At 37.1% G+C, this 24,236-nt stretch overlaps 1 protein-coding gene across 9 annotated transcripts in view; it reads left to right on the forward strand.

Moving 5' to 3' along the window:
- ptprt (protein tyrosine phosphatase receptor type T) overlaps positions 1-24,236 on the forward strand; it is a 233,346-nt gene that overhangs the window by 204,800 nt on the left and 4,310 nt on the right. For all 9 annotated transcript variants that reach the window (XM_052559577.1, XM_052559568.1, XM_052559569.1 and 6 more), the window contains 11 exons: positions 2,365-2,441; positions 3,770-3,806; positions 4,800-4,897; positions 5,968-6,084; positions 8,427-8,581; positions 11,442-11,577; positions 14,394-14,543; positions 15,693-15,866; positions 16,784-16,915; positions 18,046-18,171; positions 20,134-20,297. In XM_052559577.1, coding sequence (XP_052415537.1) covers positions 2,365-2,441; positions 3,770-3,806; positions 4,800-4,897; positions 5,968-6,084; positions 8,427-8,581; positions 11,442-11,577; positions 14,394-14,543; positions 15,693-15,866; positions 16,784-16,915; positions 18,046-18,171; positions 20,134-20,297 — 1,366 coding nt within the window. The remainder of the gene's footprint in view (positions 1-2,364; positions 2,442-3,769; positions 3,807-4,799; positions 4,898-5,967; positions 6,085-8,426; positions 8,582-11,441; positions 11,578-14,393; positions 14,544-15,692; positions 15,867-16,783; positions 16,916-18,045; positions 18,172-20,133; positions 20,298-24,236) is intronic.

Consider the following 24,236-nt stretch of genomic DNA (forward strand, 5'->3'; position numbering starts at 1 on the left):
CATTTTTAGGGGGCTGTACTTTTAAACACACAAAATAACCAAGTTGTTCTCTTTGTGATTCATTTACTTTAGGATGAGGTGCAAAATAAGAAATGTTTAATGTTACCACTGCACCTGAAATCCATGGAGTTTTTAGCCTAACATTGCTTGTTGTGCTTTGTTGTTGTTGTTGTTCAATGATTGCATCAGCATGATTAGGCCAATAACAGATGCAATGACCTTAGAAAGTATTTGGAAACTATAATGAACTTTAAAAATGAATAAATGTCATGGCACTAAAGTATCTTAGTGACCTTGAAAGTCATTGCAAAAATGGCTCAATGCAGAATTTGTTTGCAGATGCTTCTTCTATATAATTAAAGTTGCCACTGTAATTTTATAACTTATTTTTTAAAATTACATTTACATATACATTTAGTCATTTAGCAGATGCTTTTTTCCAAAGCGACTTACAAATGAGGACAATGGAAGCAATCCAAATCTAATTTTCCAATTCAAACAGTATATTCTGTTATTGCTATCTAGGTTGCTGTGGATTAAAATGTTTCACTGCCAGATTTACTTTTGAATAATGTAAAATATATTGAAGCTGTTGTGTACGTACAAAATCTTTTTGTTAAAAAGCTTTTTCATGAATAGTGCTATATTTTGCTAGACTGTTCTGGGTCATTGCTTATTGGCTTAAGTCAAAAGAGCAGTTAAATATGGCTCATGACCCTAGTTTTTTTTTTTTTTTCTTTTAAAGTAGTAACTCTCAATATTTAGACAAGCAATAGCACTCCTATTCTCATTTACCTGCAGGACTGCATGAGTCATGTCTGTGGTGCAAATGGTGCAGAATTAAGATCCCTACTCATCATCATGTCACTGTAACGCCTCTCATACACGTCTAAACAGGTGATCATCCAGAGATAGTTTTGCAGGCTTACTCAGAACTACTGTACCCATGCATCACGGCGCTCGTCTGCAGTCCGGTCATTCTCTCCCAATTAGAGCTTTGTGTCTGGCCCCTCACTGCGGAGAAAAACCCTGCCGTGCGCTTGCTGTTATGACAACTGACTCAGTGGCGTCTAATTAGCCCCGTCTCTTTCTCTCTCTCTCTCTCTTTCCACATCCCTCCATTTACCTCTCTTCTGCTTCCCTCATGCACATTCCCTTTCGGGGAGCAGAGAGGTCAGCAGACAGACCAAACCACCGGTGCAAAGATGTTTGTGAGGCGAGCGAGAGAGAAGGAGCAAATAAAAAGTCTGAAGTTAAAAAAATATAAGTTGGCGAATTTTGAGCTGACAGAATAAGAAATGCAGCAAGTTTGGACAGGAAGGAGGGGCTGTCTGAGAGTAAACAACCTTCACGACCCGCTTGCAGCTCCAGACACAGACCTGCTTCTCCTCAGAAACAAAAAAACGGAAAGACTGAGAGAAATCAGGAGGGATTCTGCGGAGCTGCCTGCCATCAGAGAACATCCGCTGGCTTGGAGTCGACATGCCTCAACAGCGCATTTGCATTCTCCATGTGATCAAAGCAGAACGCCACACGAGTTTGCGGAGCTAGTGTCAGACCTTTCCTTTACCCCTCCTCTCTTTCCATTTCCACCCTCTTCCCCTTTTCCAGAAGTGTCGTCGTAATTGCTAAGACGTGCAGCTTCACCTTTCAAGGGAGGAAAGACGAAGTGCCTGAGCTAAACATGAGCAGGTCAAGTGTTTATAGCAAAGGCAAGATGAAGATAGGCGGTGCTGGAGTAATTGCATCTATTGCATCACTGGTCAACTGTACATCCACTTCGTTGGATGGGAAAATGGTCTGATTCTTATTGTCAATTCCCCAAAGTGCAATGCTGAACTTGGGGCACCCAGACTTGAGTTGCTTAGAAACAGGAACATTTTTTGAAAATGGTTCCCCGTCACTATAGATATATATATAAAAAAAAAAGATTCCTTGTGCAGGAAGTTACGCTGAGATTGCAGATCTTCCAAAAAGCACATAATTCATCAGCACCATTGGTAAATCACACTAAATGTGTTGTCTTTTATTAAAGGAGATTGCTGGCATAATTCTTATACTCAATAGATGCTGTTTTTTATTTATTTTTTTACTCAAATGTTCCTGAAGTATTTGACCCTGGTGAAAAAAATAAAATAAATAAAAAACCCATTTTAATCAACAAATTAGTAGAAGTGTATTTAGAATTTGCCTGGGTTTTTTTCTGTCCGAAAGTGATTGTTACACACATATAACTCCTGACATTGTGTATACAGCACAGTACAGTACAGTTGTGTTTCCTGGACAGCTCATGCATGTGTAGCTCCCCTTTAAAGTGTATGTGTAACTTTAGACCGGCTCTTCTGTGAATATTTGACCCCACAGACGATCACACTCGTGTCAGACTGCAACTGCTGGAGGGAGACCCCCACTCTGACTACATAAACGCCAACTACATAGATGTGAGTATATTTCACATTGTATGTTTATATTTATGCCATGTCAATATGATATTTATTAATTCATTATTATAATATATATTAATTCATGTTGAGCATTCTTTTCAGTTCATTCAAATTATTATTCAAATGTATTATTCAAATGATAATTAATTACTTTTATAAAGCAAGGACGCATTAAATTAATCAAGGGACAGTAAATAAATGTGTACCGTTACAAAAACTTCTGCTTCCAATAAATGCAGTTCTTATGAACTTTTAATTCAGCAAAAAATATATATATATTATAATAATAATAATAATAAATGACACTTAAGGAGAACAAATACTTTCAAAATTGATAATAATAAGAAATATATTAGAATGATTTCTGAAGGAACATGTGACACTGATGACTGGAGTAATGATTTGCATCACAGGAATAAATTACAGTTTAAAACATATTCTAATGGAAAACAGTTATTTTTAAAGAATGTACTATTTCACAATTTTACTGTTTGTATTACATTTTTTATCAAATAAATGTAGTCTTAACGAGCACAACATAAAAAATATTACCAACCCTACACTTTGGAACTATAGCATATATTCATATATATTCAGATTTCAATATTTTCCTTATTTCTAACTAAACTAAACATACAAAAAGTTTTGCATATACTGATAAAGAAGTACTGATCTGTGCATTTATGACCTTTAAAGTCTTGTGTATTACGTAACCACCATAAAATGTCAGGAAAACGTCCCTCTTGGCTGTTAAAGAAGGGCTTAATAGATTAATGCAACATTTATATGCTGCGCTCCTGAGAGCCTTGCTTACAACGAATGAAGGATACAAGGGATTTCTGCACTTAAAGCGCTCTTCTGAGTTTCTGCAAATTACTCAAGCAAATGCTCCGTGTCCACAGCGAGCGACAGCTCGATTGAAAGTGCTTCCCTGGCTGCTCCAAATCCACTAACTTGATCTAAACACCATAATGACACAGTCGATATGATTGTGATCATTGCAAAATGGGAAGTAAACATGTGCGGCTATGCTTCAGCGCGAGGCTTCTCGCCCTGCGGCAGCTATAATCAGGCTACCCAATCTCATTCCTGATAATAAAACAATTACCAGCTCCGTCATAGCACAGACCCGGTCGTAAACTGCAGTGATGCTTTAAAGCCTGACATGAGCAAGGCTACATTGGTCACCAATTTGTTTCACGGTGATTAAAATGCTAATGAACCCAAGGCGTCAGAAAGGTGAAATTACGATGTCTCATTGAGTGCTGAATTAGATTCAAGCAAAGTTTACTTTAAGCAACTTCCTTTTTCATTCTGTTTCCCAGGGCTACCACAGACCAAGGCACTACATAGCCACACAAGGTAATTAACAAAACACATAACAAAGACACAGCATCGGCAAAACCAAGACAAGACTTCTGACATGAACACAATCTACAGATTTTCTGGTTTCCAGCATGCATCTGTGCAAGTCACAGTGCATGCAGCAAATTCATGTAGCACTTCATGGGCTTCTGATTCATAAATGAGGTTGTTGTTGTTTTTAGCTTTATTGATTGTATTTGGTGTAAAAGGTTTGTGAATTAAGTTGAATGTCACCCTAATTGATATCCAATTTGTTTTTATGCAAAGTAAGCATTGCTAAATATCAGCATAGCTCTGCTAGAAATGATTCAGTTTGTTTTTAATATACTCTTTACAAAAACCAACTCACACCATAAGGTGAACAGTTTAAAGGCTTGGTTCACCCAAAAAAAGAACATTACCTGAAATGTACTCCCACATAGGACATTCAAGATTTATATATATAAAAAAATAAAATTGTTTCTTCATCAGAACAGTATAATATCCAATTACTTGAGGAGTTTTGTATGTTTTTATCAGCTGTTTGGACTCTCGTTGGCACTCATTCACTGCAGAGGATCCATTGATGAGCAAGTGATGTAATGCTAAATTTCAACCAAATCTGTTCCGATGAAGAAACAAACCCTAAACTCCAAAATCTACATCTTAGATGACGTGTCTTTTTTTTTTTTTTTTGAATTAGAAATATTAAACAAAATAAGAAATATTATATTATATATATATATATTGCAATAATATTATTAGTAATATTAATTAAAAATAAATTGTAAAATGACAATGATAATTCTTTTAGATTAGTTAACCTGCATTGGTTAACCATCTTCACAAGAAAGATGGACCTATGATACTAATGTGGACAGTCATGCTGGTCTGTGATGCTCTCTCCATCAGGGACTGTCTGTGAATCAATAAGGAAACGTTTTTCTCATTTCTAGTTGTTTTGTGAGTATTGCATGGTCTTCTAAATGTGTCCCTCCTCCTCTCTTGTAGGCCCCATGCAGGAAACAGTCAGGGATTTCTGGAGGATGATTTGGCAAGAGAATTCTGCCAGTATCGTCATGGTAACCAACCTGGTGGAAGTGGGCAGGGTAGGGTTCTTGTAATTATCTCTTTCCTTAATAAATATCACAGGATTAAGAATGTTATTTACAAAGCGCTCCTCCAATTGCTACACATTTAATTACGGTCCCGTGGTTAAACGGAGTGTATATATAAACCTGTGAGGTGGGTGCTCATGCAATGATTTTGGAAGCAAGAATTACATGCAAATGTTCTGTATGATTCTGTATCTCAAGGAATAGAGCATAGCAAGCAACATCAAGGTCATGGGTTCCATTCCTGTACACATCTTGGATGCACTTACAACATCAAGTTTCTTTATTGGCATCAGTGTTTCCATGAAAAACCTTTGAGATCCATGGACCCTTTCCACTCCACAAAAGGCTCTTTATAAAGGCCTGTTCACACCAAGAACGATAACTATAAAGATAACTATAAAGATAACCATATTAGCGTCCACACCAGCGAACGATATTGTCTGTGTATTCTAAGCAGATGCGCGTCTGCTGCTTTAAATTCTCGAGCTCATTACAGCAGGATTGATTCTGATTGGCTGGCAATGTTTTTATCGTTCATTAGAAAAAAAAATCGTTCTGAAAGTGATTCCAACGATATAGTTTCTCGGTGCCTTTATCGTTATAGTTGTGGTGTGGACTCTTTGCTATTCTTTAATATTGAGAACGATTTTTAGAACTATATCATTATCGTTAGCTTTATATCGTGCTTGGTGTGAACGGGCCTTAATAGTAAAAGGTCATTTATATACAAGGGAAACTTTAAGCATTTTGGAGGACATCCTAAAATCGAGCACAATTAGGTGCACAAGTCCTTCACAACATCCCTAACGAGAGCCGTTTGATGTCACGTTGAGTGTAATTGAGCGATGTTCAGTGATTGGCTCCAGGGAACTCGGACCACAGGGGTCGGTCATTCAGAGATAACATCCTGTCTGACAGGTGGCCAATTACACCTCTCTGTTTTCAAAATGTCATCAGGGACTTGTTTAATAATACTGTTTCTGAAAATGCCAATTTGCTGTAAAATTAAGATGCAGGTGTTGTGTAGTAATGTGTGCGTGTGGATGTCTGTGTCCATAAAGGTGAAATGCGTCCGGTATTGGCCCGATGAGACCGAGGTGTACGGAGACATCAAAGTGACGCTGATTGAAACGGAGCCTCTTGCAGAATATGTGATCAGGACTTTTACTGTTCAGAAGGTAAAAACCCATCCTCCATCTACACTCAAATATTTCATTGCTCAGGTTTCATCATATCAGTTTACATACAAATGGTTCTAAAATTGATTTAATATACAGTTATTAGTCTTTATAGAAAAGGAAAAATAGAATGTGTGTATACTGAAAAATATAATAATAAAAAAATGCTATTTTGTTTCTCAAGTACATTAAAAAATTAACTTTTCAGCACTCTCTGCATGCATCTCTTCATCTAGTTCCATGTTCATCCATACCATATGAACCATCAGCTTGTGTTTAAGCCCATAATGCATCTTTCACTCAGTCAGTTTTATTATTCTTATCATACAGGAACTGCTTGTCGTCAGATCTGCATAAAATATAAAAAAAAAAAAAAATACAAAAGAAATTTAAAAAACCTTACCACAAAGTTCTAACAAACAAACTTTACTAGATCTTAGCATAAGCCAACAGACAATATTTTGCAACGAAAGCGAATCGCAGAGAAAGCTCTTAGGAGTGGGTAGAGTTTTGTAGTTGAGTGTTGTAATCCAAACAGAACAGATGTAGGGAGGGAAGCTTTGATAGTGGGAGAAATTAGTGTTTGGGAGTCGTTTTTGAGGGGGAGAGCGCGGTCTGGAACAGCATGTCATCAGCAACTTTCTTAAATCACTCAATCCATCTGTCTCACGAGGCTGCTGCCGTTCAAACGCTTCCTCAACTTTGAAAGAGAGTTGTTAGGGTACATCCTCCTCTCGGCGCGTGGTTGTGCTTCATAATGAGTGGGAGCAGAAAATGACTAGAGATGTTTTCTAGTTCCTCCTAGAGGAGATCTAATGAGATCAAATGGATATTAAACAGGCACTTTTGCTCAACTCTTCTGATTCTCCGATTTTCTCCAGAGAAAAGGCCCTCGAAATCTTGTCTTGTCAAGAGATCTATTTGTCTGTTCCTCTTAAAGAGATCTATGACTCAAATTCCACATACTATAGTATTCTGAATTCCAAGAGTTTCATGCTCAAATTGTTTAATTACAGTCATTCAAGAAAATGATCAATTATGAAAGGTGATATTAATACTCAGTGTTAGATGAATTAGCAAACATTTCTTTAAGACCGTATTTTAGTGGCCTTATGGCTGTCTAGTTATGGATTTCATTCCCGAGTGCTGGATATCAGAGAGTCTTCTGTTTTTGTTTTTTTCCGGCTTTTGTTAGCTCTTGACATCTTTAGCAGCTTAGCTCAGTTACACACACACGCACACACACACACACACACTACACGGGTTCTCTCTTGGTGGTATCAGCACCTCCAGGCACGGATTACGCCACTCTCAATCCCAAATTATAATTAAAAGCGTATCAGAGCATTAAGTGCTAGTAAGGAAGTAATGGGAAAATGTTTTCTACTGTAACACAACACGGTGTGTGAAAAGGCTCAGCGCTCACACAGATCGAAGCACATGTGCAGTTGTGAAGTGGTTCAAACTCTGACCATGAGGCCCTGACTGACATTTCATTTTAGGGCAAATCAGACATTTCTGAAAGTTACAGTTGAGGTCAAAAAGTTTGAAACATCAGTGAGCATTTGAACCTTCTGTAAAAGTCGCATATGAGTCCCTCAGTTGCGAAAAGATGGATCTCAAAATTATACAGTCATTGTTGGAAAGGATTTCAAATATACAAAAATGCTGGAAAACCAAATAATTTGTTGGACCTGTAGGCAGTCGAACTGTTCAGGACAAGCAAGGGACTTAGGAAAAACTATCACTAAACAAAAACACAGATCATTCAGGTGAGAACACAGTATTAAGAATCAAGTAAACTTTTGAACGGGGTCATTTTTATAAATTCACCTATTATTTTCTCATGTGGATTATATGTAAATATCTCATTCAGGCCAGAACTAAATAAACAGTAGCATGCATTTTGTATGATATCTCTTATTTTGGTAAAATAATGAACATTTTGCAGATTCTGAAAGGGGGATGTAAAATTTTGACCTCAACTGTACAGTGATGCCTTGACATATTCCATGATAACATAATTATATGAGACCCCAACAATAAAGATGCTGCTGCTGGAACAATAGTTCAGCAGTTCCTCTTTTCTTTTCTTTTCTTTTCTTTTCTTTTCTTTTCTTTTTTCATTTTACTTTTGTCGGGTTATCCATAATGTTGTGCCCATTGTTGCATGGTATTTACACTGTATACACTGCCAGAAAATACCACATGGTGTTGATTGTTATTGACATGCCTTTATTGGGTCTGCTAATCCTAGCCATCTTCTGTCGTAATCACCTACCTGTTACCCTCAGATGGTGACACCTGCTGATATTAAGCTCACCACATGCTCCTGTTTGCAGAAGGGTCACCATGAGATTCGGGAAATCCGGCAGTTCCATTTCACCAGCTGGCCCGATCACGGCGTTCCCTGCTACGCCACAGGCCTGCTGGGCTTCATCCGCCAGGTCAAGTTCCTCAATCCTCCAGACGCAGGACCCATCGTGGTACACTGCAGGTGCGCTCTTATCTAAACCTCTTTGCATCTCTTCCTACAGTCCCTTTCTCACTCTCATTACATACATGTATTGTAAGTCAAAGGTTCTGGTTTAAAGTTAGACTGATGGTGTGATAATGATTCTACAATGAGAGGTCTATTGATTATTTAAATAAGACATTCTCTCTGAGGACTCTCGGTGGCTGCTGGTGTAGGTTTGTTACTGGTCCTCAGGCTGCTCTGTGTCATTTGTTAATATGGATGTCACTAGATAAAATAAATAATAATAACATTTACATTAGTATTAAAAATAATAATTCATTTGATTTGCTAACATTTTAGAATAAAACTAGCTGAGTAAGGCTATGCAGTTGCTAAAGATTTCTGAGAGGTTGTTTACTGGCTAAAGTTAGAAGAGCCCATGCATTATTGTTTTTATATTATTGACTAAAACGATTAAAAATAATATTTGGTAGTTGAAATAAAGTACAAAAAGAAAGAAAACTACATTAAAAAACCTTCAATGAAAACTTCAAATATAAAAATAAAAGCTAATTTAAAATATTCATATTAACTAAATAAACTAAAAAATGAAGCTAATAACACTGATAAACAAAAAAATGTAAATTAAAAAGAAAACTGAAAATGTAAAAATAAAAGCTAATTTAAAATATTATAAATAAAAGCAAAACAAGATAAGAAAAACACAAAATTAAAAAGGAAACTGAAAATATAAAAATAAAAGCAAATTAAAAATATAAAAAAAATGAAAATATAAAAATAAAAGCTAATTTAAAATATTATAAACAAAAGCATAAAACAAAATGACAAAAACCCAGTATTAAAACTGAAAATATAAAAATAAAACTCACTTAAAATATTATTAATAATAATATATGGTATTTATTTTATATAATGAAATCTTAAAAAAAAAAAAAAACACTGCCAGGTGTTTAGAATATTTTTGACTCTATATGTGATCTTGTAGATGATACTTTTACATGTCGAGCTTCCATGATATTGAATTCTGCCATACAAACATTGCCCTTCAGAAGGTCTTGCTCCATTATTTACTTATAAACGACATGCATCTTTATAATATTATTATTATTATTATTATTATTATTATTATTATTATTATTATTATTATTATTATTATTATTAATAATAATAATAATAATAATTTAATTTGAATGTGAAATTAGGTGAAAGCGTTTATTTCGTTTAAACATTTATTTTATCTCAAATGTTTGACAGTCCAGATGATCGCTTGCTGGCAGTGTAACTAACTTCTCATGTAACAGTAAAAGAACCCAGGGAGATAGAAGAGAAGACGATTTTCACACATCCATGAGCACTCACACATTCTCACACTAACGTAGGACGCTTCGGCACATGGATAGACATTCACCCATGAATCTGTCCACAACATGCCCACGTGCTCACAGATGGATGCACGGATAGACAGACTCGCTCTCACAATTGTGGGGAGTAATTGGGGGCCGTGTGGGAAGAAGGTTTGAGAATGAAAGGTGACAGCAGGAGACTGTGAAGTGGCAGTGTAAATTTGAAGTCGGCCGTGCAATCCCAGAGACGAAGCAGATGTGACAAAGAAACTTTCAGAGCGGATTAGCCCAAGTGTCAGGGGCTCCTGGTGCAGAGATTAAGATTTGTATTCAAGCAGTAGTTTTCAAACACTTTCTTACTTCCATGAAACGCAAAAAGAGATTTAGCAGAATGCCCTGGCTGCTCAAGACCGGTTTGATGTCAGTAATTGGATATGTGAGAACCGATAATGTTGGTCATCAAACCTGTCACAACACAAACTGATGTACCATATTGTACCATATTGAGCAGTACTGTACATTAAGATGCTTATGAAATTTGAGATCTGTAATGGAAGGGAAGAATTTGAATTTAATGAATAATATTGGCTACTGGCCATTTTAACGTTTTTTACTAAAAGGTCCACCAGAAGGCATGTAGTAGATTGTGTACTGTTTGAGATTGAAAACAGTTTTTCTGCAAAAACAACTGATCGTATTGAGAATTTAGATGCATTGGAAATGTGCATATCAGGCTTTACTAATGAAAACGTCTGGCAATTAGAGGATGATGATAATAGTGAATAAATGACCGAGGATGTAAGGTGTAACGAAATTCTCTCTGTCTATCCCTCTCCGTCCTTTGCTTTCTTTTTGTCAGTTGTTTACCACTCGCACCATTAATCACCGTAAGTGACGGCCAATCTGTGACACCGTGGAGTTTGTGTGTGTGTGTGGTTTTAGCCTGACTGATGGCACATCTTCTGTCCAAATGCTCTCTCACACACACAAGCATCTTGGTCTGCCAGAGCCTTGTTTTCGTAACACCTAACATTTGGATCTTAGCAGAAATCTCAGTCTCATGAATGTGTTTTGGCCATGTTGTGAGGACAAAATGTCCCCAGTAATATAGTAAAATCTTAAAATCATGACATGTACAGTGTGGGAAAATATAATGCCTTGAACATACAGGAAAAAAAAGTTTCTGTAACAGTTTCTGTATGTCGTGTTTATCACTAGGGTTATTTTATAGCATAACTATATAAAAATGTTTTCTATGTAATGATAAATTAATATATAGAATAAGTTTTCAGTGCTCACTAAGGCTACATTTATTTGATCAAAAATAAAGTAAAAACAGTGTGCAGAATTATTACAAAACAGCTGTTTTAAATTTTAATAACAGTATTTTTCAGTGTCACATGATCATCAGAAATCTTTCTTACATGCTGATTTGACACACAAACAGTTATTGTTAGCAGTGTTACAGCAGAAATGGAGCTGGTAGAAGGTTATCATGAGGCCAAAATCCTGATGTTCTTCTGTAATCTCCGCAGTGCTGGTGCTGGAAGAACCGGCTGCTTCATTGCAGTGGACATTATGTTGGACATGGCAGAGAGTGAAGGTGTGGTGGACATCTTCAACTGCATCAGAGAGCTGCGCTCACAGAGAGTCAACATGGTCCAGACAGAGGTGAGCAGAACCACAAAAGTTCTTATTTAAGCTTAAATCACAAGCTTATATACTCATGCATGCATTTATTAAATGTTTCATTATTTCACACATTATTCTCTTACTTACCTGTTCACTATTTCACTTCTCAATCATGCACTCAGAACCTCACTCACACTCACATAGCCTTTTACTAAGCTATCTAGTCTGTGAAGATGATATTGAAGTCATCTATTTTCAGCTTAAAATTTATATAACCTTTCTCTTCCCTACATTAATCTCCACAATGTAACATCAAAACAGCCAGAACATGAAATTGCCTTGGCTCTGACAGGCAGATTCCCTACCCAGGACTTACTGGATGTTGGAATTCAAAGTGATGCAGTGGTGGAGGAAAATTAGAGTTATTATTGTGTTCTGTTTATTAATGCAACAGTACTACAGTAAAACTAATAAATATTAACTAATATTAATAGTATATTTAACTAGTGTTATTTGTATTAAAAAAGAGCCTTTAAAGCCTTGAAATTCATTCAAGCATTTGACGTGAAAAACTGATCAATTATTAACATAATTATTTTATAGCACAACTATGATGTATGTAATTTATAATTATACCATTATTATTGTTTTTGTTCCTCACTAAATAACACACTATATAAAGTCAGCATGCCGTTTTATTCAATTTATTCTAATATTGCATGTTTTTTGGATGTATGCTTTTAAACAGCATGCTTTTAAAAGACTAACACTAAACACAGTGGTGGTGATAATGGCTTCTGGGAGGCAATTTGTGTCAGCCTGCAGCTCCATTCAAAGATAATCCTCCACAGATACAACACACAGCAATTCATCTTTTAAAAGGCTTTTTCCTAGTCTTTTGTCCTCAGCCCTCCGCAGAAGTGCTCACCAGGTTATGGAGTAATAATAGGTACGAGAGGTCAACCCAGCTTGACTTTAGCTTAGCGTGGATCAAAGGCCTACATTAGCATTCAAACCTTTAAGCCGGAGGCATTGTTGAGTTAAAATATGGATAATTCCGGCCCATATTTGGGGCCTGGGTTTAAGAAGGAGCTTAATATTAGCTGCAGGATGAGGACGGTGCTTTGAGTGCCCCCTTGATCTCATTTTTAAGGCCGCAGTTGGAACGGTTTTGGGGGACGTTGCTGTCACTGCAGGATTTCAGCATCAGAAGCTGCAGCGCCATAATCCATGTAAAACATCCCTGAGGCTGGAGTCATTTCACATCGGCAAATTGCGCTTCATGCATCAACGTTCATGCAATGCTCTCATGCTAACATTTGCATGAAGCATCGACTATTTTAGAGCTGTGATTATAGTTTTTATTATAAAAAAAAAATTGTGCTAAAATGCCGAATGGAAGTTTTCCCCTCAGCAAGATAATTAAAAGTGTCTTCAGTAGGGTTGAATTGTAAATCTGAGATTGCATTACATTTAACTATTAAACTGAGTAAATAAAATTAAAGTGTGTTTTTTGGAACACAAACACATGTACAGGTGCAGTATAAAGACTACCAATCAGAATTTTGTATTTTTTTTATGTTTTTAAAAAAGTGTCTTATGCACACCAAGGCTGCATTTATTTGATACATACATTTAAGGCGGGCATACACGGTGCGTTTTTTGCTGTCGTACGAGTTTGCATGCAATTTTTTGGTCAATCGTGTGGAAATCGCGTATGCTCGTATGGTCACGGCTCGTATCATTTGCGATGAATTACGAGCCGAGCAGAGTGGCTTACGAGCACTTCCCGACCTCCCGATCATTTTTAAACATGTCTAAAAAGTTTGTGAGCTATCGGTTTGAATTCGTGACATTGGTGCGGTTGAACGAGCCGATTTGTTGATTTATCTGAAGTTGACCAATCACGAACTAGGAAAACCACAGAAGAAGAAATACGAAGACGGCAGCGCCACGACGAATGTGTACTATTGACCAGGAGGATAAACTCGCTGAAGTCTGACAGGAACAGCGAGCGCTGTATGATGTTTCTAGCAACGTGCCATTTTCTCTCTCTCTCTCTCTCTCTCTCTCTCTCTCTCTCTCTCTCTCTCTCTCTCTCTCTCTCTCTCTCTCTCACACACACACACACACACACACACATGCATATGTAGTTTACAGGGACTCTCCATAGACGTAACTGTATTCCGTATAGCCCCATACACTACCTCTATCCATCACGGAAAATGCATGTTTGAAATTTCTAATAAACACCGTATAGTATTTTTTAAAGCCATTTGGTTTACGAGGGCACAGGAATTTCCTCACAAACCATGTTTACATTGTAATACCTATTTCAGATATTTATAAACCATATACAAGAACACACAGGGTGACCAAACGTCCCGGTTTCCTATTGCTGAAAAATAACTGAGAGAGGGAGAACAGTTATATTAGGCGCGTTCGACTTGAAGCAGCGCTGCACAGAATGATCACCTGTATGACATCAAAGCACCGCGAGAGTTGTTTGAATGCATTGTATATGTGTGCTCTCTTATCACTCTCGCGGTACTTTAATGTCATACCTTCTGTGCGTGCAGCGGTTCTTCAAGTCGAACGCGTCTATCAACTTCGTGCGATTGCTTCTGGAATTCGCGGGTTGTAAAATCGTGTCATATATCATCTCGTCCGCACGATTTTCAGATAAACTCACTCGTGCCGTGTGCGTGGACATACGTTCTTCCGACCATCCGAATTCACACCGTGTACGCCCGCCTTTACATATTTTAAACATGGTGCTTTCATGTATGCTCATTAGCATGAGTGTACCACAGTATTTTCTGTAAGTTGATATCTATGTCTGTCTCTTTCTGCAGGAGCAGTATGTGTTTGTCCATGATGCCATTCTGGAAGCGTGTTTGTGTGGGAACACGGCTATCCCAGTGTGTGAATTCAGAGCCATCTACTACAACATCAGCAGACTGGACCCTCAGACCAACTCCAGCCAGATCAAAGATGAGTTTCAGGTGAGCTGTCTAAGCAAATGGATCCATTTCCACCAAAATACTTTTGTTGTTCATATGAAGAGTGCTTCTAAAATCAGTTGACATGTTGCACAACAAAACAAGAAGCAAATTACTATATCCAGAGGGAAAATTACTATTTTATAACGCAAAAGTTTTAGTCTTACAAGAACTTGACGAGAATTGTTTGTGATTTGATTTCAGACTTTGAACACAATCTGTGACATTGTAGAAATCTGATTTCTCAGTATATCATCCTCCATTTGCTGTTCGTTCAATCTCATTACAGTCTAGGAAGAGCAAATGAGATACTAAAGAGCTCTCATTTGTGATTGATCTTTCCTCTGAGCCTTAAAAACAGTAGGAACATGCAATTTGTTTTCAAACTTCATGCTTCGTGTTCCTGCAGCGCGCTACACGAGCAGCCCACATGGAGGCCTAATTTACTGAATCTTCCAAGGTTTTTTCTGTCGACTGGTAGTGCTGCAATATGGCTGAAGGCCTCACAGCTATTTCTAATAGCTTTATCAAGCTCTCTGGTGTGATTTCATCATGATTACTCCTAAATTCGAAGCGCTTTTGAATAAGTCAATCGGCAAAGCGCACATTTAGATGAGGCAGGTGAGTAAAGACACGATGACTCAAACGTCAAGGGAGAAAGCGTTTCTTTATGAGCCATCGACGAGCTGCTGGAGCCCAATAAAGCCCAGAGCTGAGAGATTTCTTTTCATGGTGCCTTCATGTTTTGTATTCCCTGTGAAATGAGCGAGCCGCTGCCGTCTGTGGGAGAAGCAAGGCTTCAGATCTGTGAGGTGTCTCATAAAATATGATGAATATGTTTCTATCTTTCTTTCCTCCCAGATCTTTCGTTTTCTATCTAGCGCTGCATCTTTCTCGCTTGTAAGCTATTTTTCACCGTCTGTCTATCTCGCTCTCTCCCTCAACGTCTCTGTTCTTCAGTCTGTCTTATACATAAGTAATGACTGACCTTCGGTTTACTAAAATATTTGCATTGCTTGTGGTTGGACCAGCAGTGCGAGCAGAATTGGTTTTATAAACGCACCATTTTCCCCCAACTAAGACCAAGAGCAGCCTAATGTTCTTCTATGTTTTAAAGGTGTATGTCACAGTCCTTGATGTCTTCTTCTTCAGACTCTGAATATAGTGACACCGCGTGTCCGTCCGGAGGACTGCAGCGTAGGTCTGCTCCCGCGTAACCACGATAAGAACCGCAGCATGGACGTCCTCGCGGTGGACCGCTGCCTGCCTTTCCTTATTTCTGTTGATGGCGAGTCCAGCAATTACATCAATGCAGCACTGATGGATGTAAGTTTGATTGCTTTTGTTAGAGGTCACCTCTGAGCCCTAGATATAGAATATGGTCATGCAGAATAGTGCTAATACACAGCCAATATGTTAATAACAATAACTAAAGTGAGGGGTCTTTATTTTTTATTTTTTCACTTATAATACTCAGACATAATTTAGTCATTTTAGGCCGAATTTAGATATTCATTCATTTTTACATCCTTTTTTTTAATTTAACTTGAAACTACAGGCTTCTTGTCATTTTCAAGTAAGTTCAAATGTCAAGCTACTCTTTTGAAAAGGTAATGAATGTTTTAAAAATACGTTTTTTTGCAGCCTCGTGTGATTAAATGGTTTATTTGAACTAAGAAATAAATTTTTTTTGAGGTTTAAATAAATTTTTTCACAGACAAAACTCAAGCATTATATATTACAGAGCTTGGCATTGTACACACTGATAAATTCCAGGTAAGCGGAGCAGACGGCCAGGAGATCACACAGTAGCAGTCTCACATAAACAAGCCAATTTAACAAAGTACAAGATTAGATCACATCTCCGTAATCTCCACACATAGATCATAAGCACACTCGTACCATGAACCAGCAATCTTCATTTAGCATTGAAAAAGGATAATCAAGACAGGAGACACGCACTTCAGACAACAAGATGAAAAGAAGATAAGCAGCAAATGAAATGAACGGCCTAAGCGTGCAAGCAGAGCGTGTGTGTTTGTCTCAAACGAAGCCTAGGTAGTCCATGTCAATGAATCCCTTGGCAAGGTTATCACTCAGTCTCTGTGTCTTTCCTGTCCCTCTGCAAGTCTCCATTTAGTTTGGGTCATTACACATGTGAGGCACGTTGGGGTATGTGGGGTTCAGGCACATCTTCAGTGCTGGAAGGAAGAGTTAACTTGTTCTCTTATTGATTGTCCCAGAGCCACAAACAGCCGGCGGCGTTCATCGTAACGCAGCACCCTCTGCCCAACACCGTGGCCGACTTCTGGAGGCTAGTGTTCGACTACAACTGCTCCACTATTGTGATGCTGAATGAAATGGATGCTGCACAGGTATGGGAAGTACTTGGATCTGTTACAAGTGGATATTGGAAGATGGGATTCATTATCCTCATAGTGTTGTATTGATTTTGTGGATAAGGCTCAATCCAGAAAGAAAAAATGCAACCTAAAGTCTTTATGCACACATTAATATAATAAATTAGTTTTACTTAAAGTATACTTAACCATTCAACATATAGGGTTATTATTTCTATTATTTGCTTTATTTATTTTTTTATTTTTTTTAAAAAGCACACATTACATTGATCATTATTCTGGAAAAAAAGGATAAACATATTAAGCAGCTGAACTAAAATAAATAATGTGGTTAATCACATTTCTTTCATGAATTAACAGGAGGGGGCAAGTCATTTTTCGCTTAATAAATGAAAGGAATTATTTAAAAACTACATTTTGTATTTACTCTGGTTATCTTTGTGTAATATTAAAATGTGTTTGGTGATCTGAGTCTTTTAAGGGTGACATATGAAAAAATATATATAAATAAATATGTGTATACTTATTATGTATATACACATATAGCATATATTTTGTACATTTTGAGAATGTACATGTATTTATGTATATATATTTATATTCATATAAATTATGTCATATATAATTATATTTAATATGTAAACATATAATTTTTATAATCTTAAATATAAATATGCATGTGTGTGTATTTATATATAAATTATAAATATGCACAGCACACACACATATATTATAAAAAATAAAAATAAACTTTTATTTCAGATGTGATTAATCACGATTAATTGTTTTAACAGTACTTATATATAACACAAATTTACCCAGGAATGTAAAAAAAGTTGAATGAGATGATTCATTTGTTTAGTTCCAATTAATGTTCTTTTTTTACTCAGAGAAGTTCTGAAAGTTACAGTATATTTTAGATAAAGGGAAATTTGATTCATGACGATGTGATAAGTTTGAGTGGGTAAATGAGGGATCATTGGAACAGATTTGAGATCTGAGTTGAGATGAGACTGTGGACTTCAGAATTATTGAGTTGTTTCCATCTTCTCTTGCACTCTTTTGACTTCAGCTTCTTGAACTCTAAGTATATTATTGAGTCACACTGAGGGCTTATTTGCTGTAAATTCTCTCCCTCGCTGCAGCTCTGCATGCAGTACTGGCCAGAGAAAGGCTCCTGCTGCTACGGCCCCATTCAGGTTGAATTCATCTCCGCTGACATTGACGAGGACATTATCAATCGCATTTTTAGGATCTGCAACATGGCACGGGTAAGTGGAAGTGGACAGGGAAGGGACTGCTGTTTAGTAGCTCTTTGGGACTCAGCTGAGTGACTGAAGCAGAAATGTGTTCATTGATTTGCCTCTCACTTCATCGTTTGGTCCTTTGTTGATCTGAAGACTCTAACTAGATCTGCCAGAGCTCTTTTTCCAACCAGGGTGCAAATTTTAAATATACACTAGTGGTATTTTTATTTGTATTTTTTTTTTTTTTCGTTTATTTTTAAAGCAAGTCTCTTACACTAACAGAACCTGTATTTATTTGATTTAGTTGAACAGTAATATTCTAAACTATTTTTACAATTGAAATTTACTGTTTTTTTTTTTTAAGTTTTAAAAATGTAATTTATTCCTGTAATGACAACGCTGAATTTTCAACATCATTACTCCAGTTTCCAGTGTCACGTGATCCTTCAGAAATCATGATTTGATGCTCAAGAAACATTTCTTTTTTGTCAATTATTATTAGCAATGTTGTTCCAGTTGTTTTGCTAAATACTTTTTTAACCTGTGATACATATGAACCCAGTTAATGGAGGCAACAAAAAATAATGTTTTTTTTTTTTTTTTTTTTTTTTTTTTTTTTTTAATTAGTGTGCATTTTTACTTGCTACTAAACAGATGCTTAAAAGCTTCACCAAATTGAAGTGTAAGAAATACTAATGGTTTTTTCAGACAGGTTTCCTGATGATGTACCCCAAGCCAAGTTGAACCCCCTAAAAGTCCTGATGTACTTTGTACAAACCATCCTGACTATTACTTCCTTAAATAAAACTGCTTTTTGAAAACCAAAATCCTAGAGCTCAAGAAAAGATAAAAATTCACTTAAGTCACTTTGATTTGGCTCCTAATGCGACAGTAAATCAACAGCGGCTGAGATTATGACCCTGAGTTAGTGATGTGAGAAATTACATTATAAACCAGAAAGTCTATATAGTCCTTCTCAATCCACATGATTTCAACACTCAGCACGTCATGCATCTTTGAACGTGATTCGTTCTGCCAGACCCATATGCAAGAGCACAATAATCTGATAAATATTTGACCACCATCCTGCCATAGCTGATATAAGCCACAGATGGGTTTTGTGCAGTTTTTCTTCTTTTCCATGTGAGTGAGCTTGAGCTTTCTGTTGGTGCACATTAGCAGTCATTACTGAAGCTTGACGTGTTTCGAGCGTCTAAACGTTTCAGAAGACTCATCCCGCCTCCTCCTGCTTCCCTTCTCTTTTCTTCCCCCTCATTCTCTTTAACCACCGGTGACAGCCGAGGTTTACCCGGTAGCTAATCAGTGCCAGCGTAGCATAGCAGCACAAAATAAATAAGTGCCACAGCATCACAAATTTGCCATGAAATAGCTCCATCGATGGCAAATTGTGTGTAATATGACTCTCATTTAGCTGATCCGGTCTGACTGCAGTATCCAGCTGACATCTCTGTTTGCTTTCGCTACTGTTTTGATGTTTTATTTCTTGCTTTTCAGTGTCACTGCAAGAATCGGAGGTAGTGTGAATGTTATATATACAGAAAAAAATGGATACAATCATTTTCCAAACTAGCTTTCAGTGGCTTATTGTTCCAATGTTCTTAGTTACGTTTAAATTGAAGTATCGATTTTGTTGCTTCTCCTAAAAACTAAGAAAACATTTAGTAAAAACATAAATCAGTAAATAGTTCATATCCAGTGCACTAAAATATTGGTGAAGAAAAACCTCCCTATTTAATCTCATGGCTGTCTAAGAGACCACTGAGATAATTAAAACAACATTAATATGAATAAGTAAAGTAATTTTTTCGGTTGAATTTTAACTTCAAAGAGATGTCTTTATGTGGATTCTCTTGACTATGGGGTGTCAGTCTTATACTGTAGTTCAAAACTTTCACTTTGTGAAACATTAGTTGACAAATGTTTCCTGGAAATATGATCTCAAAACGTCTCCTGTTTTGCTTCCAGCCTCAAGATGGCTACCGACTGGTCCAGCATTTCCAATATATTGGTTGGCCGGCGTACAGAGACACGCCGCTGTCCAAGCGCTCCATTCTGCAGCTGGTCAGACGACTGGCCAAGTGGCAGGAGCAGTATGACGGAGGAGACGGACGCACGGTGGTCCACTGTCTGTGAGTGTGACCTTCACAACACAAAGCTGTTATACATAAAACCATAAACATGTAGATGTATGAATGAGTTGTTTGGAAAAACCCTGTGATGAGCAGGACAATATTAATAGATACATAGCAAAACACATAGCAGGATAATGTTATGTGGTGTGTGCTGTATGAACCTGAAATATAGTCAGTTGTTAATGAAATCTTGGTTGCACTTTATTTTAATGCCCATTTCTCGCTATTAACCAACCATTAACGATGACTTTTGCCTCAAGCTTATAATTTGCTGCTTATTAATAGTTAGTAAGGTAGTTGTTTAGTTTAAGTATTGGGTAGAATCTAAGCCTTAGTTTAGGTATTGCTTGAATCTAAGATTCAAGATGGTGCCTGTGTCTTCGGCATGCCGTCTGCTGCTCTTTTTTTATTTGATGGATGTTTGGTTTTTTGAAATTTTATTTGGCACACTATTGTTTTATGACCGACAGTCACTAATGACAATTCGTGCCTCATTTATGGACAGTTATAAGCAGGAAGTGGAGCACATTTTTAAACAAACACAGAAAAATTGTAATGGATATTCCAGTGTGTATTCGCCGGTGGCCTCTCAGCACTTCAAGGAGAAAGAGTAGGAGAAAATGTGAGTGTTGGGGAGGATTTACCATCAAACTAAGGACACTCCTTCAGGCTGGCTTCTTTTCTGTGAGGCGTTCTGCTGTGGTCCTGTTGCCTGGTGGCCGTAGGTGACTTCAACCTGTTCTCCCCATCTCTGTCCCCTGTCCCCTTGGATGGAGTTCCTTGGTCGCTGGTGCAATGGGGTGACTCCCATACATGTGATCTCTGAGCAGAGCATTGCTTTCTCCTGATATGATTCCCCCGCCAAAAATGGCTCTCTCATCAACGCTCGATCTATGGTGAATAAGACCTTTCTGATAAAACGATTTCTTCACTACTCATAGTCTGGATTTTATGTTCATGACTGAATCCTGGACCAAGGTTGGTGATTTAACTACTTATTCCAAATTGGTTCTGGCTGACTGCACCTTTTTTAATTCTGCCCACCCGACCAGAAAAGGAGGTGGACTAGTAACTATTTTAAAAGACTCTTTTCTTGAGCGCTGTCGGTTTGTTTCAGTGGAAGTGTTTGCCAGTTTTGAAGGTCAACTTCTCCATCTCGACTGGAATGGTCCCGTTTTATTGGGGTGATTTACTGTCCTCCTCACTCAGCAAAGGACCTCATACCACGATTTACAAAATTTGTCTGCAATGTTGCCACAAAGTATGACCATTATTAGTGGGCGATTTTAATATCCATGTTTGCTGTCAGTCAAATCCATTATCGAAGGAGTTTCCCAATCTTTTTGACTCTTTTATTTTGGTTCAACGGATAAAGGACTCTGCTCATGTTCAGTGCCATGTTTTAGATCTTGTACTCTCTCATGGGTTTGCTGTTTCTGATATTGAGATATCTGATTTCCTGCTCTCTGACCATAAGCAGATTTTATTTTCTCTGTCATATAATTTTACCGAGAAAGCTGTAATGCTGTCTCAGGACTATTCTTCTAAGTTTGGATCAAATTTGAATCAGTGTTTTATGGAGTCTTGTTTTCATCTCTCTGGATCTACCGTTACCTGACCTGGATACTGACCAACATCTAAGTGGCTCGATGTTTTAGATGTCACTGCTCCGTTCAAGCCTTATATGCACAAATTCTGATACTAGACTCCAATGACAAGCTAGTAGAAAGGCCGAACGCAAATGGAAAAATGATCTGTTACATATTTCATTTCAGTTGTTTAAAGAAAGAAAAAAACACAATTATTAATTATTTTATTAATCCTATAGTGCCTGTTGCCTCCGATGCTCTGAGAAATCTTCTTGAGACACTTCATTGACTTGACATTGACTTTAATTTGAGACCCAAAGTCTGTTCTCTCCACACTAAACTCCCTCTTTTTTCTCGGCATCCTGTTGGGTTGTTTTTGAACCTATTTCCTTACAATCACTCAAAGACATCATTGCTAATATTAAACCACCTTTTTGTCCTCATGACATCTTTTTTTTAAATTAACATTAACTGGCTGTGTTCCTGCTACTCTTAAAGTGGCTACTGTCACTTCACCTCTCAAGAAGCCTTCTCTAGATCCCTCTGTCCTTCTATTTGAAATGTTACAGCATTAGAGATGGCTGTCCACACTTTTATTACTTGACGATTAGATTACTGCAACTCTTATACTGTATATTGTGGTATATCAGTGTGGTTGGGCCTCGGTTGTTGAACAATCTGTCGACTGAGATTAGGATGGCACCTTCCCTATACATTTTCACATCACTTTTAAAAACACACTTGTTCAACCTGGCCTACTAATATTCTCATTACATTGTATTATGGCCTTGTCTTATTACTCTTAGGAATGTTCAAAATGTCTATCTGTATTTCATTTTGGTTTTCACTTTGGTCAGTCTTGTGGCTAATAAACAGCCAATATGTTAATAATAGGCATGCTAATAAGCAGCAAGTTAATAGTGAGAATTGTTCCCTATACTAAAGTGTTACCGACATCTTAAATGAACACTGTATGTAATCAAAGGAATAGTTCCTCAGGCCATCCAAAATGGAGATGAGTTTGTTTCTTTATTGGAACAGATTCAGAGAAATGTAGCATTACATTACTTGCTCACAAATGGATCCTCTTTAGTGAATGGGTGCCGTCCGAATGACAGTCCAAACAACTAATAAAAACATAACAATATTCCACAAGTAATCCACCCCACTTCATATCATCAGTTAACATCCAATGAAGCCAAAAACTGTATGTTTGTAAGAAAGAAATCTATCATTAAGATGTTTTTCAACTTCAAATGAGTCCTCCGTCAATAATAACCCATCCTCCAGTGGAAAAGTCGTCTTGACTGAATCTGGAGGGAAATACACACAGATCAAGCACTGTTTACAAGTGAAAACAGTTAAAAACAGTTCTTAACAATTATGTTATTAGATTTTGTTGTGAGAGAACAACAGGGGATAGACTTTTTTAATTGGAGCAAGCCTTATTATGGATTACGCATTATGGTTTGAAGTTTAAACGTCTCAATGATGGATTTGTTTCTTAAAAACATGCAGCTTTCATTTCACAAGACATTAACCGATGGACTGGAGTGGTGTGGATTACTAGTAGATTTTTGTGATTTTTTTTTCTGACGGCACCCATTCACAGCTGATAATAAGTGGTGAATAATTGATGTAATGCTAAATTTCTCCTAATCTGTTTCAATAAAGAATCAAACTAAGGATGGCCTGGGGATGAGTATATTTTCAACAAATTCTCAATCTCAAATTCTCATTTTTGGGGGAACTGTTTTAATAATTTTTAGTAATAAATTAACCTTTAATAATGCCATACTGATTTGTCTATAGATTTTAACGTGTAAGACACTGTCTGTTGTAGCTAATAAGAGTTTAATGAAGCAAATTTTGATCATTCAAGATGTGTATTTCACAGCTTTTCATCCAAGTCTGTGTGCACTGTGTAAAAATTGCAGCTTTAAAAGAACTAAAGGATAAAACCCTACAGCCTTTGAGCCAAGGACAGTCTTATCAGTGTCACAAATTAAAGCCAGAGAGATATAAAAGATCTGACAACTTCATTACTTTCCCATCACTGTCAAAAAAGTTCAGCTGTTGAATGCATAGCAGTTTCCGCGAGAGAAATAATTAAAAAATGACACAGTAATGCTAACATTCTGCAAACGGCATGAATCGCTTTGAAGAGAATTCTCTACTTGATTGTGTCATGTCATTGTACTGATACTAATCAGAGGTAAAACAAAACTGACCCGTGATGAGTGGTAGTTATTTGATTTACCAGTAGTTCTGCAATGTCCTCGGTTCAGGCAAACATCCAGATTCAGATACAAGCCTTTTACTTTCGTAATCTCAGTCCGAATGAAGA

Source organism: Carassius gibelio, chromosome B6 (assembly GCF_023724105.1).
Source record: "Carassius gibelio isolate Cgi1373 ecotype wild population from Czech Republic chromosome B6, carGib1.2-hapl.c, whole genome shotgun sequence".
Lineage (NCBI taxonomy): Eukaryota > Metazoa > Chordata > Actinopteri > Cypriniformes > Cyprinidae > Carassius > Carassius gibelio.